This window comes from Microtus oregoni, unplaced genomic scaffold, assembly GCF_018167655.1.
Source record: "Microtus oregoni isolate MIOR12 unplaced genomic scaffold, Mior012 000003F_ref0000135, whole genome shotgun sequence".
In the NCBI taxonomy this organism is placed as follows: Eukaryota; Metazoa; Chordata; class Mammalia; order Rodentia; family Cricetidae; genus Microtus; species Microtus oregoni.
This window is the reverse complement of record NW_024543062.1, coordinates 21451867-21468866: the sequence shown is the minus strand read 5'-3', so window position 1 is coordinate 21468866 and position 17000 is coordinate 21451867. Positions and strand designations below refer to the sequence as shown.

At 40.6% G+C, this 17000-nt stretch overlaps 1 protein-coding gene across 5 annotated transcripts in view; it reads right to left on the bottom strand.

Annotated features, from left to right (window-relative positions):
• Positions 1-17000, bottom strand: part of Ift81 (intraflagellar transport 81) — a 76475-nt gene that overhangs the window by 34011 nt on the left and 25464 nt on the right. For all 5 annotated transcript variants that reach the window (XM_041649338.1, XM_041649337.1, XM_041649336.1 and 2 more), the window contains one exon: positions 15463-15609. In XM_041649338.1, the coding sequence (XP_041505272.1) occupies positions 15463-15609 (147 nt within the window). The remainder of the gene's footprint in view (positions 1-15462; positions 15610-17000) is intronic.

Sequence of the window (17000 nt, the reverse complement as noted above, 5' to 3'; positions counted from 1 at the left end):
CTGTGCATATGGTAGTGGCTAGTTAACTGTGCCGGCTCTGCAGACTATAATGAACAGTGTGATACACGCTGGTAGCAATCAGCCTTAAGGGAAATGCTGGCCCAGCATCTGTTTGAAGGAGGGCTGACAACACCCTCCCAAGTCCCTGCGAGTCTTAGAATCAGACCACCTCACAGCTGTCACTGTTCTATGAATGTTTCAGCTGCTGTCCCAGTGGTCTTAATGCCCCAGGAAAAAAGATGAAAAGTTTTACATCTACAATTGCATGCATCAAATACTACTGCTATTACAGTAGGCTGAGCCAAATTTATTTGGTCCTGTTTTGTTCTATCTCTTGGGAAATTTGAGGCCCCGCAGCCCTGCTATGATAAAGAGCACAATGTGATTTGAAAGGTTCTAAAAATACCTCAGGTTTGCCTAGGCTCACTTGGAATGGTGGATGAGTCAACTCCAAGTGTCAAATTTTGGTTCCTGATTCCCCGGGAACTGACAGCTGCAGCAAATCTTGCCAGGATTCCCTTATCTCCACGCTGCTTCTCTTTGAAGTCGTTAAAGAAGATTTCATAATCTTCCCTATTTAGCGCTAGGATTTCTGGTGGTAGCTGCAGAATGAAATGCTTGGCTGTGTTTAAAGCCACTTATAATAGTATTTGACTAAGCACATTTTCCAAGTTGCTAAGCTTCCTGTGATGGTGAGGGGGAAAAGTGCAATGGGCTGCAAACCAGGGTGACCTCTCAACCCACGGACCAAGGGAACAGTAACCAGAGGTTCATTTGTTTCTATGAAAAAATTCAGACCCAGAAGACACACATCAATTTGAATGAGCCCTGGGAACACAGTGTACAAGCTTAGGTTGTTGACTAAGAAATGGCAAAAATCATACAAAAGAATTGACTACAGGTTACCAAATTAAATAGCAAATTTCAGTTTTTGATCAGGTACATAAAACTGTGAGAAAATAAACAGTAAAGGTTAGGGTGAAGAGTTACATATGACTAATTTTCTCAACTGAAGCTTGCAAAATAGTGCCAAGACATTTCTAAAATATTAATATCCTGATGACAAAAAAACAAAAACAAAACAACAACCAACTTTGACCTGGCAGATCTCTGTGAGTTTGAGACCACTCTGGTCTACATATTGAGTTCCAGACTGCATAGTGAGACCATTAGATAGTAAAGGGAAGAAGGGAGGGAGGTTCAAAGTCCCATTTATTTAATGATTTTCAAAGCATTTTTAACAGTGAAATTTTATTCTCAAACCAACTATTACTTGAAGTCCCAATATATCATTCAGATAAAACCAGAACTAGGGTAGTTGAAGGCAGAAGAGGGATGGGGACATGCCCCAACTGTCTGCTGAGACACTTCTTCAGACTCTGGGTGTGTGAAAAACACTACCGAGAAGTCTGAGCTTGATGAAAGGCTGTACACACAAGAACCCTGAATCTCTCAAAACCCTTAAAAGTAACAGCAAAAACTGTAAATATAACCTAAATTATAAACATTTGAAAAATACCAAAAAGCTAACACCATAAAGAATTTTTAAATTCAAAGAACTAAATAGATAAAGCTATTTCCATTGTTAAAACAAACAAAACTACATTAGAATATGTCAAAAACACATGGAATTATTATTTTTAGAATCTACACATAGGTGATCTGGGATATTCTTTGGCTTCTCTTCTGTACTAACATGGAAAGATCTAAGACTTGTTTTTTTTTTTGTTTTTAATTTTTTGAGACAGTGTTTCTCCGTAGTTTTTGGTTCCTGTCCTGGAACTAGCTCTTGTAGACCAGGCTGGCCTCAAACTCACAGAAATCCGCCTGCCTCTGCCTCCCGAGTGCTGGAAGTAAAGGTGTGCGCCACCGCCCGGCTCTAAGACTTGTTTTCAGAAGCAAAATGCACAATCAACAAGGTACAATGCTACTCAAAATTCTCAGACTCACAGAGCAACATTATTTCTGTCTCTAGAGACAGACCTAAAATGGCTTAATCCTATATTGTCAGTTGTTTCTCTCTGGGAGGGTTGGGTTGGGGATGGGAAACAGTCCAATAGTAAATAGTCCAATCTTCATACCACAAGAATCTAATCAGGGGGCTGGAGAGATGTCTCAGCTCTGGAGTTAAAAGCACTGGCCATTCTTCCAGAGGACCTGGATTCGATTTCCAGCACCCACATGGTGGCTAACATGCCTTTGTAACTCCAGGGGCTCCAACTCCTTCCTCTGGAATCCACAGACACCAGGTGTACACATGACGCACAACATACATGTAGACAAACACTCATACACATAAAAAAGTTTTAAATGGGCACGGTACCGTCACAGACATAGCTCATAGGTGCTTCCCTGATATACATGTCTCATACTCTAATTACACTAACAAGATTACCATCACAAAGTATATTCCTACCGCTGGACAACCATGCCGAAACTAGGTTTTTGAAGACTGAGCCCATGGTAACTGCTCAGTGAATAGTTACTAAGATAATTCTTACCTGCACTACCTTACTCAATCCTGAATCTAGGTTATTTAGAAGAAGAAAATATTTCCTATTTATTTCTAATAGTTCCGGTCTGAGAAACACTGGTTTCAAATTTAAGCTGTAAATATAGTTCTAGCTTTCCAATTCTCCACTTAAGTGATAACAAAAACATAAAAGTATCAGGAACCAACACCCTGGAGCTTCTCCTACAGTCACTGGTGTTCTGAGAATGCCACAGGGACTAATGCGAACAGTCCTCAGAGTCACTGTGGAGACACATCTCGTCCTTGAATATCAAGTACTGCTGGCTACTGCTCTCATTCCACACACTCTGCACAGCCACAGTCTATAGCTGAGTGGGAAAAGAAGCAGACATCTGCTCAAGGCCATTCAGTTGACGAGGGACGCTCAAAGGACCGAATCCCAGAGCCCGTGTTCTTAACCTCTCCTGCACACTGTATGTTCCTCCCACATGTAGAAGCTCCTGCACACAATGATTACTCCACACGCTATATGTAATGGCACCCTGTTGCTGGATATTTGTTTGCCCTGATACTCCGAGACTGCCAATAAAGTTTATTTTGAATCAGAGGGTGATTAGCAACTAGCGGACCAGGATTAGCCATAGAGGTTTTGGAGGACTCAGGATACATATAGAGACACAGGAAATAGTAGGGAGAGGCTTAGAAAGATTTGTAGGCCCTTTTGGATCATGGAATGAGACAGAGAGGAGATCACTGGTTTCTTCTGTGCTGCTTCTCTGATCAATCAGGTTTTTACCCCAATATCTGACTCCCGAGTTTTATTTATATAGAGTAAATAAGTACACACTTCATCTGGTATCCAACTTGGGGGACGAGATCATGCGGTAGCCACTCGCCACCAGCTTTGTAGTCGCAGCCAGCTCTGTCATTTAGGCAGCCCATACTCTTACCTTCTGCTACACGTTTCTCCTGCAGGTCCCCTGTCCCTCTCCCTATGGTAGCAGGCTTTCCCTGGACCCACTCCCTGGACTGCTGCTGCTGCTGCTGCTGCAACAGCTCAGCTGCTACAACAGCTGCTCAGGCTTCTATTGCTGCACTGTCACCTCTCACACCTTCAGCCCCGGCCCCCATGCAAGCAGCTGCAGGTGCCCTTAGCGTGGCCAGCCCGTGAAGCACAGTGGCAGCCCGCTGCAGCCCCAGCAGCTAGTTTGGCTGCCTAGTCACCACTCCTGCACACAGGACCCCCACTACAGCTGCCCACACCCACCACACAGAGCTCTGGCATCACCACAGTTGCCCCTGTGGAAAAACTGAAAAGTTATCAGATCTCGTGAGACACCTGGGAATTCTTACGAAGGGAATTGGGTTTTATTTAAATGAAAAATCTTTCCCACATTAAGAATGGGGAATGTTGGGGCTGGAGAGATGGCTCAGCGGTTAAGAGCACTGGCTGCTCTTCCAGAGGTCCTGAGTTCAATTCCCAGCAACCACATGGTGGCTCACAACCATCTGTAATGAGATTTGACGCCCTCTTCTGGCGTTTGGGCATACACGGAGGCTGAATGTTGTATACATAATAAATAAATAAATCTTAAAAAAAAAAAAGAATGGGGACTGTTACAATGTAGGGAGTTAGGATTCTGTGTGATTCCACAATGGATGGTTTAAAATTTTTAAAAATAAATGAAGGAAGAACCAACATAGCTAGGATGGACATAATGTGAATTATAATTATAATCAGTTTGGTAATCATATTTTATCCTTAAAATAGTGGTTTGATACCTATGCCAAATAAAAATAATGATTGATAAGATACAAGTCTTAGAAAGACCTACCAATGAAACTAAGAAAAGTATTCGCACACAGACAGGAATTTAGAGCAGAACCTACCACACCATGCCATGTTGAAACTGAAGAGGAGAGGCCAAAGGTTATCAGAAAACCAACCTTAATTTATCTGGTTACCATACAAAAATGACCACCAGATCATTTTAGGTAATCCCAAAGCTATGCAGAAGTTAACTGGAATCCTGTAGAAGTGTTAGTTTTGAGGAAATTTAAGGAAGAAGTCATTTCATATGCATTCACTTTGTGTGAAGCAGACGTTAAGTTCATGGGCAACACGGGGACAGAATTATCCCCCAAGATAGAAAACATTTAGCTACAGCAATACTGGAAGCTGACCCACAGTTACAATGGTAAACATAGTGGAAAGCTTCTCAATGAAGGTCAGTCTGCTAATTTGCAAAGACAGTTTGTATTTGATGATCACACCTTGACCCTATGTCATACAACAACCTTGACTGCTTGGGACAGGGTTGAAGAATCAGGAAAGAGGACTGAGTCATTTACTAAAATTATACAAGCCCCAAAGAAGCTTTTACTGATTTTTTTAATTTTGCATCATACTGCCTTCTACACATCTTCTACAGGAATTCTTATGCAGAGAGAAGATAGTATCTTAGAATGGATATTTTTTTAACACAAAGAGTAAATATTAAAGACCTATATAAAAAAGTTTCTGAATTGATTCTGAAAGGAAAATGGACTTTGCTAAGTAACAGGAATAGACCCAACAGAACCTATGGTTCTTTTAACTAATGTTGAAATTGCCTCATTACGGGCAGAAAATGAACACTGGCAAAGAGCTTGCAGTAATTTGGGAGAGATGCAAGAGACTTCAGTTTATAAAAAGAATTAATTGGACCCTTTCTCACATTGTATGAGGAACACTAATTTCTGGAGCCCCTACATTCTATACGGATGCAAATAAATCAGGAAAGGCATGTTATAAGTAAGGAAAGATAAGTAAAGTGGCTCATGATTTCATTCAAAAGTCAGAATTATATGCTATTCTCGTGGTATTATTAGATTTTTCAGAACCTCTTAATATAGTTTCTCTCTCCCAATATGCAGAAAGAGTTATTTTATATATTGAAACTGCTGAACTTATTCCGGATGATTCAGAATTAACTTTTTTATTTTTAAATTACAAGAAATAATAAGAAATAGAAATCATCCCTTGTATATAATACATATCAGATCTCATATGAGTCTACCAGGCCCTCTAGCACAAGGCAATGAAATTGATCAGCTATTGGTAGTAAATATGCTAGAAGCTTCAGAATTTCATAAGAAACACCATATCAATAGCAAAGGCTTGAAGAAAGATTTTTCTATCATTTGGTAACAAGTCAAGAAAATTATAAAGAAATGTCCTACTTGTTCTTTGTATAACCAAACTCCACTACCTGTGGGAAGTAATCCAAAGGGTAATCAATGAAATAAAATTTGGCAATGGATATGTTTCATTTTGTGGAGTTTGGAAAATTCAATTCAATTCAATGTGTACCATACCATAGATCTTCAGGATTTCAGTGGGCAACTGCTTTGAGTTCTCTGAAAAGACTGATTCTGCAATTACACATTCATTAGAAGTTATGGCCATTATGGGAATACCCATTTAAGTAAAGACTGACATTGCTCCAGCAGATGTTTCTAGTAAAGTGAAAGTTTTGCATATTACAACATAAAGCATATTACAGGCATACCACACAATCAAGGACAAGCAGTTATAGAAAGATCCAATTGCATTTTAAAAGATATGATTAATAAACAGAAAGGGATTATAAAGACCCCCAGAGATAGATTACACAATGCTTTATTAACTAAATTTTTAAATGCTAATGAGAAAGGAATGACAGCTGTGGAAACACTAGATAGTAGAAAACACCCTGTATATTTTAAAGATGCATTGATCTCAGAATGGAAACCAGGATATGTGTTCCAGTGGGGAAGAGGTTTTGCTTTTGTAATCATGGGAGAAGAAAATCTATGGATACTACCAAAATTAATAAAGATTAGATTTGAACAAGAAGACCTCTTGCTTAGGAGAGGCAATAGTTCATCAAAAGCATGACCATTCCATCTAAACTAATTTACAAGACTAACAAAAGTCTTTCATGTGATCAGATATAACCTGCCAAAAAAGGAAACTCCTCAGAGTTAGGGTTGAGGCTGGATTTTGTTTTTATCTTTCTAGGAGATGAAAAGCATTCAACCAAGGAATCTGAAGATCATTGGGCAAATGAGAAATCGGAGGATGAAGGATGAAATATCAAGAGAAAATGTCCCAAGAAAAGGGATCAATTAAAATAATGGTATAGCACACCTCCAAAAGGATAAAATTTCATAAATCTTCCCAATTGTTTGTTTCTGCTGTTCTCTACAGACATATAAGGCAAATGGTTTTTTTGTAGTCCCAATTCAATAAAAAATTAAAGCTGGCTTTGGAGCTGGAGTGTGGCTCTCTCCTTCTCTAAACCCAAGCATGCTTGCTAAAGAATATTCCAAAATCTCTCTCTCATGTCAGAAAAGTTACCTGATATAAAATAGAAAAGCCAAATTTAAGGGACCATTCTATTGCCACTAATCTCATAACTCTTTGCTTTTATTTTGGCACTTTAAAACTTTTCTTAAGTGGATCTCTATGAGTTCAAGAGCTGGTTCCAGGACAGGCAACAAAGCTACAAAGAAACCCTGCCTCGAAAAATGTAAAAAAAAAAAAACAAAAAAAAAACTTTTCTTAAGACATAATAATATTTCAAAATTTATAAACATTCTCTTGTGATATTAATGTTCATATAGAGTACTAACTAATCTAGGAATAGGCTTCATTTAACATCTTGTATGTGATTTTGGGCTTGAGTCTGAAGCAGGTAACTAGTAACTACGTTTGTGCACCTAGTATATACTTAACAAATTGTGGTCTTTAACCTCTTGAATATCGGCTGCATATGAATTTTAAATATTTACATTTCTACAGTGAACCATAACCATTCCAGGTAAACCTTTGAGGTCTCTAAGATGATGATGGGACCTTGTAACAATAAATTCACCTGAATTGTGGTAAACATCACCCAAAATCAGTTTTGGATTATAAACTGCTCTGGACAACTTCAAAATGGTTAGTTAAGATGGTCCAGACTCAGAGGCGCAGCGGCGGCGGCGCCAGACGCACAGAGGCGCAGCGGCGGCGGCGGCGCCAGACGCACAGAGGCGCAGCGGCGGCGGCGGCGCCAGACGCACAGAGGCGCAGCGGCGGCGGCGGCGCCAGACGCACAGAGGCGCAGCGGCGGCGGCGGCGCCAGACGCACAGAGGCGCAGCGGCGGCGGCGGCGCCAGACGCACAGAGGCGCAGCGGCGGCGGCGGCGCCAGACGCACAGAGGCGCAGCGGCGGCGGCGGCGCCAGACGCACAGAGGCGCAGCGGCGGCGGCGGCGCCAGACGCACAGAGGCGCAGCGGCGGCGGCGGCGCCAGACGCACAGAGGCGCAGCGGGGGCGGCGGCGCCAGACGCACAGAGGCGCAGCGGGGGCGGCGGCGCCAGACGCACAGAGGCGCAGCGGCGCCGCCGGCGGCGGCGCCAGACGCGGCTGAGCGGCGGCCAGACCCAAGCGGCTGGGACAGGCGTGCAATAAGGAGAGCAGATCGCCCTACTACAATTGAATCAAAGAGGTAGGCCTTTGGTTGGCCAGGTCACTGGCACAAGGGGAGCCTGGTCCTGTCCTGAAGATCCTTCGGAGGGGTGAGAGGGTTCTTGGCCTGCAGCAGGAACCACAAAAGAGAGTGAGGGCATTTTGTAAGCGGAGCCCTTGGCCAGCAGGGAAACCTGATCCGGTTTCTAAAGGATCCATTGGATAGGATCAATAGGAGGAGATGGGCAGGCGCCAAGGCAAGAACTCACCCAATAATCCAAAAAACAACATGAAAACATCAGAACCCAATGATCTTACAACAGAAGTATTTGAACAACCTAACACAGAAGAAGTGGAAAAAATCGACTTTATGAAGATAATAGAATCCCTTAAACAACATGTAAAAAATGCCCTTATAGAAATGGATGAGAAGTATAATAAAAAGTTTGAAGAAATGAGTAAATACGTACATGATACCCTGGGAAACCAAGAAAAAACCATCAAACAGGTAATGGAAACAGTTCAAGAATTGAAAACTGAAATGAAGGCAAAGAAGAAAATACAAACTGAGGACCAGCTGGATATGGAAAATCTAGGCCAACGAGCAGAGTCTACAGAAACAAGCATAATCAATAGAATACAAGAGCTAGAAGAAAGACTCTCAGATGCTGAGGACACCATAGAGAAACGAACAGATCAAAGAAAACAGCAAAGATGGTCCAGACTCATAGGGTACTCCAGTCAGGACTTCAGATAAGCCCTGCACTTTCCCATCACACTGAGACTGAACAACAGTTAACTCTCCCAGGAATTGACCATTATCTCAGTTTCCTCGGGGTTCCCTAAAGATGCTATTGTCCTTCAGACAACAGAAAGTAAATTTAAGAACACGACATCCACATTCCCAAAAGGTATGGTGGGTGTTCTCTCTTCTCTTCTCTTCTCTTCTCCTCTTCTCTTTCTCTCCTCCTCCTCCCTCCCCCCTCCCTTTCTTTCTCTAAGATAGAGACTATGAAGTCCCAGTTGGCCTGGAACTATGTATCCCAGGCTGATCTCAAGTTGTTATTGGTCATGGTCAAGAAGGAAACTAATCAAAAATTAGATTCAGAAATCTCAATCTTAAAAGAAAAAGGGCAGATACAGAAATAATAGGATAAGAGGGTTTATTATTGAATAGCAACTACTAGTCTCAAATATTTTACACTAGTATGGATTTTTGTATATTGATAAATTTTAAGGTAATTTTTGTTCTACTGTATATATTTCTACTCTTATTTAAGATATTGTACCTATGCAGCTCATTTAACAAAGGAATGTAAAGTTCTAGTCCTTTTTTCATTGATTTTTTTGAGCTCTACATTTTTCTCTGCTCCCCTCCCTGCCTCTCCCCTCCCCGCTTCAATCCTCCCCTAAGGTCACCATGCTCCCAATTTACTCAGGAGATCTTGTCTTTTTATACTTTCTACTTCCCATGTAGATTAGATCTATGTAAGTCTCTCTTAGTGTCGTCATTGTTGTCTAAGTTCTCTGGGATTGTGGTTTGTAGGCTGGCTTTCTTTGCTTTATGTTTAAAAACCACCTATGAGTGAGTACATGTGATAATTGTCTTTCTGTGTCTGGGTTACCTCACTCAAAATAATGTTTTCTAGCTCCATCCATTTTCCTGCAAAATTCAAGGTGTTATTTTTTTCTGCTGTGTAGTACTCCATTGGGAAATATACCACATTTTTCTTATCCATTCTTCGAAAGAGGGACATTTAGGTTGTTTCCAGGTTCTGGCTATGACAAACAAAGCTGCTATGAACATAGTTGAGCACACGTCCTTGTGGCACGATTGAGCATCCTTTGGATATATACCCAAAAGTGGTATTGCTGGGTCTTGAGGAAGGTTGTTTCCCAATTTTCTGAGAAATTGCCACACTGACATCCAAAGGGGTTGTACCAGCTTGCATTCCCACCAGCAATGCAGAAGTGTTCCCTTTCCCCCACAACCTCTCCAGCATAAGTTGTCATCAGTGGTTTTGATCTTGGCCATTCTTACAAGTGTAAGATGGAATCTCAGAGTTGTTTTGATTTGCATTTCTCTGATGAATAAGGATGTTGAACATTTCCTTAAGTGTCTTTCAGCCATTTTAGATTTCTCTGTTGAGAGTTCTCTGTTTAGGTCTGTACTCCATTTTTTTAAATTGGATTTTGTGATCTTTTGGTGTCCAATTTCGTGAGTTCTTTGTATATTTTGGAGATCAGACCTCTGTCTAATGTGGGGTTAGTGAAGATCTTTTCCCATTCTGTAGGCTGTCGTTTTGTCTTCTTGACTGTGTCCTTTGCTTTACAGAAGCTTTTCAGTTTCAGGAGGTCCCATTTATTAATTGTTTCTCTCAGTGTCTGTGCTGCTGGGGTTATATTTAGGAAGTGGTTCCCTGTGCCAATGCGTTCAAGTGTACTTCCCACTTTCTCTTCTATGAGGTTCGGTGTAGCTGGCTTTATGTTGAGGTCTCTGATCCATTTGGACTTGAGTTTTGTGCATGGTGATAGATATGGGTCTATTTCCATTCTTCTACATGTTGATATCCAGTTATGCCAGCACCACTTGTTAAATATGATTTCTTTTTTTCCATTTGATATTTTTTACTTCTTTATCAAAGATCAGGTGTTCAAAGATGTGTGGATTGATATCTGGGTCTTCTATTCGATTCCATTGGTCCTCCTGTCTGTTCTTATGCCAATACCAGGCTGTTTTCAGTACCGTAGCTCTGTAGTAGAGTTTGAAGTCAGGGATTGTGATGCCTCCAGAAGTTCTTTTATTGCCCAGGATTGTTTTGGCTATCCTGGGTTTTTTGCTTTTCCAAATGAAGTTGAGTACCGTTCTTTTGAGGTCTTTGAAGAATTTTACTGGGATATTGATGGGTATTGTGTTGAATCTATAAATTGCTTTTGGTTGTTCTTTAAGTTTTGAGCAATGCTTTAATAATTGCATTTATTGCATCAGACTTGCACTTAGAATGGGACAAATAATACTGATTACTGATGGTCAACCTCAAGCAACAAAAGTTCGTTCTTGATCCTCTTTCATAAAGTTAGCTCAAGAGTCACTGAAGGGTAAAGCCAGACATCTTGGATAAAGGAATGAATAAAGCCCAGAGAGTCTTGTCTCAGTCCACTGCTTTCTTACTTAGCAGTTCAAGTGATGGCCATACCTGGGTCCTGACACCTTGCCTGTGCTCTTCTTACTCTTACAAACAATTGCATTTTGTCCCATCTCCTGTACCTCAACAAAGGCTGCTCATGTCCATATCTCATTTTGGACTTTGAAAAGTTCTTGAGTTCACACTGTGAAAAACTGGCAGTGTTCCTTCACTGTGCCAAACAAGTGACTTGTTCCCCTGCTGCAGATAATTTCCTCCAGTGTGTCTGCGTGTGACCTGCCAGTGTGGCTTGGCAGTTAGTCTCAAGGGGAAGTAGTGACTTTGGGAAGGCAACATAGGGCTTGTGCCTATCATCATAGTGTTGGGAGGCCCTGGGCAACAGGAATGTTGGGACTCTTAGGCTAGCCTAGGCTACAGTATCTCAAAACAACAACCAAAAAAAAAAAAAAAAACCTCAAAACCCAATTTCTTTGACTTTTAGCATCTTCTTCCAAATGACTGTCAGACACCACATATGTTAAATGATTCTTGGAAGCAGAACATGTGTTTCATGGCATCTTTGATGTGCAAGAAACAAAAAGGTTAGTTACATATCAGTTTTGCTTACAGGGGGCCTGTGCTGCTTGCTAGCGTTTTTTGTTTTTTTGTTTTTTTTTTTCTAAGTGAATGAGAATCTAACTGCTGTGACCACGGGGCCATGGGTAATGCTTTGAATTCTCTATGCAAGTGTGAGGTTTAAGAACCCAGTGGCAAACTGTAAGCCTTTATTTTTGAGGTATCATGTTGGGCAGGGGTATCTTATGGCAGACTAAGAATATTTTTTAAGTGGAAAAGATAGCTTTGGAAATGCTATGGTCAACTTAATTTTTGCATAATGTTTGATCAAAACTAGAACAAATCAAGTAAATTATTTGGCAATTACCTAAAAGAACAGAAGGTATTGGGGAACAATATGCATAATTTTATAAAGAACAAATCTTGGTAGACCAATTTTATTTTCAACTTTGATAGAGTGATAGGCCATATGGGCAAAAGGAAGAAGTTTGTTCTCCTTAAAATTATGTAAGATATCTGGCCTTCACTCAAGTTTCTTATCTGGTGTCACATGGTAGTCACCAAAAAGAAAAACCAACTCATACTTTAAAAATTAATTGTCAAAGCACGTAGTGAGGTGTTAAGAAATAATGGCATGTTGGACAAGGTGGCACACGTCTTTAATCCCAGCACTCAGGAGGCAGAGGCAGGAAAATCTCTGAGTTTGAGGCCAACCTGGTTTACAAATTGAGTTCCAGGACAGTCAGGGCTACACAGAGAAATCCTGTCTCAAAAAACCAAAAGAAAGAAAAAAAAGAAGAAGGAAAAAGAAATAGTGGCACAAACCTGGGATGTCTAAATACAGCTCAGAGTTTGAGGCAGGGAATTAGCCAAAAGTTTCAGATCAGCCTGGGCTACATAATTCCAGGCCAACTAGGACTACATAGTCTCTATCTTAGAGAAAGAAAGGGAGGGAAGAGGAGGAGGGAGGAAGGGAGGAAGGGAGGGAGGAAGGGAAGGAGGGAGGGAGGAAGGGAGAGAGAGGGAAGGAGGGAGGGAGGGAGGGAGGGAGGGAGGGAGGGAGGGAGGGAGGGAGAGTATAGTGTTTGTGAAAAGTGCCACGACTGAACCACAAGCAAGGCTGACCTTTTTGAGAGCTTCTCATGTGAGCTATGTGCTAGATGTTTGCACACAACATGTGTTCTCATTATAAGAACGAGATTATCATTTTTAGTTTAGTTTAATGTTAGCATTGCATAGCTAAGACTTGTACAGAGTAGAATCTATATTTCTGTTAATCTTAAATGGATTCATTGACTTGTCTGAGGAGTTTCCATCTGTAAAATGAAGATTATTATCTCTAGCTTTTCCTCACATTAAATAATTGGTATCAAAGCTTCTGACTCTCATAGGCACAGTCTCTACGTAGCATGTAGAATAGTCATTCTATGGGTGCTGAAGCATTACTTACATTGTTCTATTATTAAATAAAACTTGGGGAGTCAGATATGGGATAAAAACCTGATTGATCAGAGAAGCAGTAGAGAAGCAACCAAATGACTCCCTCCCTCCCTCCGTCCCTCCCTCCCTCCCTCCCTCCCTCTCTCCCTCCTTCTCTTTCTCTCCACTAATCCAAAAGGGCCCACGAATTTTTCTAAGCAACTTCCTACTACTTCCTGTGTTTCTTTATATGTATCCTGGGTCCTCCAAAACCTCTATGGTTAATTATTGTCAGCTAGTCACTAATTCTGCCCTCTAATTCAAAGTAAACTTTATTGTCAGTCTTTGAGTGTCAATGTGAACAAATACCCCACAACATTTCTCCCTTTTTGTCTAAATAAAAAGGAAAGGTTTTTAACTTAACAGAGTAAAATTATATATAATAACAATTATTAAGTATGAATTACATTCACAATGTTCAGTCCAATTGTATTTGGCAAATTTGGAGAAAATACTCCATTATCTATCCTGTCTTGGTGAGTTCAAAGTTTTGTCTCTAATTCACTTTCTTTTTTTAAAAAATATTTATTTATTTAATATGTATACAACATTCTGTCTGTGTGTATGCCTGCAGGCCAGAAGAGGGCACTAGACCCCATTACAGATGTGAGACACCATGTGGTTGCTGGGCATTGAACTCAGGACCTTTGGAAGAGCAGGCAATGCTTTTAACCTCTGAGCCATCTCTCCAGCCCCCCCCCCCCCCATTCACTTTCTATCATGACTTCTATTATCAACTTAGAAATATATTTCTAGAAGACCTTAAAGCATTTTCTTAGGTAAATGACTTAAGCTTTTACATCTATCAACCTTATACCCTTTGCATCTCTTTTGTGAGTTTCTTTTCTGAGTTTGGTAACAAGGAAAACTGTATAACTATCTAGTCTCCAACCTCATCAAGGATCAGAGGAGGATATAATATTACCTGAGTAAACAAGAAGAGCAGAGCAAACAACTTCCCAAACTGTAGAAATGAGAAGCATCTAGCTGCCTGGACAATTACCCAAGTTTCCTCTGCAACATTGGGGCATCCATCTTCAGTTTACACGCCTAGAACACCAGTCAGACTTTCATGTGAAGCAGGAATTTTGAAAGACTATCCTACCTTGTCTTGGAAAAGTTCAGCAGTCACCTTCTTTTGTCTCATGCTTGTCCAATTTGGACAGCATACTGTCAGCAGTCGATCAAGGCCATATATTATTAAAACATCTTAAATGTCATATTCTGTATATCTCTGAGGTAATTTGAAGACCATCTACCTAAAATATATATTTGACCTTGAAAACATCCCTAACATGGCTACAAATTTGATTGTTATAGATAAATAACTACTAATCTGCATTTCTTTATTATCCCAATTAGTTTGTGATAAAAACTTTTTTTTTTTATTTTTCGAGACAGGGTTCCTCTGTAGCTTTTTTGGTTCCTGTCCTGGAACTAGCTCTGCTAGACCAGGCTGGCCTCAAACTCCCAGAGATCCGCCTGCCTCTGCCTCCTGAGTGCTGGGATTAAAGGCGTGCGCCACCACCACCCGGCTGTGATAAAAACTTTTAAGGACTAGAACTTGCCTACAGAATGGGGAACTTGGGGGAGGATTGAAGGGGGAAGGGTAGAGGGAGGGAGGGGAGCAGAGAAAAATGTAGAGCTCAATAAATATCAATAAAATAAACTTAAAGAAAAAAGAAACGCAATATTTTAAAACTTGTGAGCAGTCAGATGAGGTCATTTTGATGAATGCTGCTCAAATACATACCATGACAGAGTAGTTCAGTGATGTTTTCTTAGTTCTTTATAGAAATATAAAGATCATTTATCAACAAAGATGAAATTTTATTATCTATTTGATTCTACTCGTTTCATTTTGTTTTTATAATTTAATACTTAAATAAATCCAATATAAATTCATTTAACTAAAATGTGAAAGTATTGGGGAGATGACTCAGAGCATGTATTACTCTTGCAGAGGACCTGAGTTCAAGTCCCAGCATCTACATCAGGTGGTTCAGAACCACCTGTAATTTCAGCTCCAAGGACTCCAACACCTCTGGCCCCTGCAGGTACCTGCAATCACATGCACACACTACACACACAATTTTAAAAAGGCAAGTGAAATTCTAGAATACTATCTCACAGAACACCAGTCTTTTGTATCTTACATCCAGAATGTTTCAACATTACCCCAAAAAGAATTAATATTTAATATTTTAGCTTTCAGTAAGTCTTACAAAATGCGATTAACTTCTCATCAACATAAACTTAAGAAAACTGAACGTCAGTGACTTCACACAAAACCCCAGTGTCATAACATCGATCCATGAGATGTCTCAGCTTACCTCGTCTCCCTTCAAAACCTCGGTGCCATCGAATTCCCGGGTCTGGTTTGTTTTTACTAACACTTCTCTCTCTAGGCTGGCTAACTTCTCCTTGGTCTCCTGAAGTTCCTCAGCCTTGGCCTCTTTTTTACGAGAAATGATAGATGCCTAATTGAATATTTAAAGAGAAGAAAATAAGAAATACATTCAGTTTTCTGTTATCTTGTAAAATTATCTACTTTTTGGAATTTTTAGCAATATAAAATTTCAGAATGAACTTTGCTGGTTTTTTTTTTGTGTGTGTAGGGGGTAGGTTCGAGACAGGATTTTTCTGCCTTTAATCCCAGCATTCAGAAGGCAGAGACAGGCGAATCTCAGCCTGGTCTACAGAGTGAGGTTCAGGACAGGATCTAAGCTACAGAGAAACCCTGTCTAGAAAAACCAAAACCAAAACCAAACCAAACCAAACCAAAACAAACACACTATTTTCAGAACTGCAAGGCAGTTTAGCTCACTAAATCAACACCAATATTTTAAAAATGAAAAGCCAAGATATCAAACACATTTGGTACATTTAAAAATATTTTTAAAAAAGTATTTGTTATGCATATGTGTGTCTGCCTCAGTGTTGGCATGGCACCATGTGTGTTCATGAACTCATGGCGATCAGAAGAGGACGTCGAAATGGGAGGTACAGGAAGTTGTCATTTGCCATGTGGAGCTGGGAACTGAACTGGGGCCCTCCATGAGAGCAGCAAGAGCTCTTAACCACTGAGAGAGAGAGAGAGAGAATGTGTGTATATGGATGCCCTTGGAGACCAGAAGGCATTGAATTTAAATTTTCTGGAGCTGAAGCCACAGGCAGTTGTGAGCTGCCTGACCTGGGTTCTGGGAACAGGGCTGGGGTCCTCAAGAGCAGCAATTGCCCTTAAATGCAGAGCCATCTCTTCAGCATTTTAATAAATAAGATGTAGGTCAAAAGTTAAATATCAGGGGGCTCAAGAGATAACTCAGAGGTTAAGAGCACTGGTTGTTCTTCCAGAAGTCCTAAGTTCAATTCCCAGCAACCACATGGTGGCTCACAACCATCTGTAATGAGATCTGATGCCGTCTTCTGGTGAGCAGGCATGCATGAAGACAAAACACTATAAACATATTTTTTTAAGTTAAACATCAGAATCATCAGAATTGTATGAGTTTACAAAATCCAAGCAGCTGCTCTTAAAGGTGAATGAGCATTTATGTGAGCTAGAACTCTGAAAAATTGCCTGCCTTCCTTTCTTCTTTCTTTCCTTCCTTTCTTCCATGGATTGAGACACAATTTCTGTCTGTTCCTAGCCATCCTGAAGCTCACTATGGCTGGCCTTGAATTCACAGAGATCCTCTGGCAGTTTCCTTCTGGGCACTAGGATTAAAAGTGTGCACCAACACTACTATACCCAGCCTTGGGGAATTTTCTCAGCTGAATCACAATGTTCACGTTTTTGAGAGCTATCAGCCAAATTGTGGCATAGCACAAACAGCACAGAGTGAAACAACTGTGACAGAAGAGCACTCTC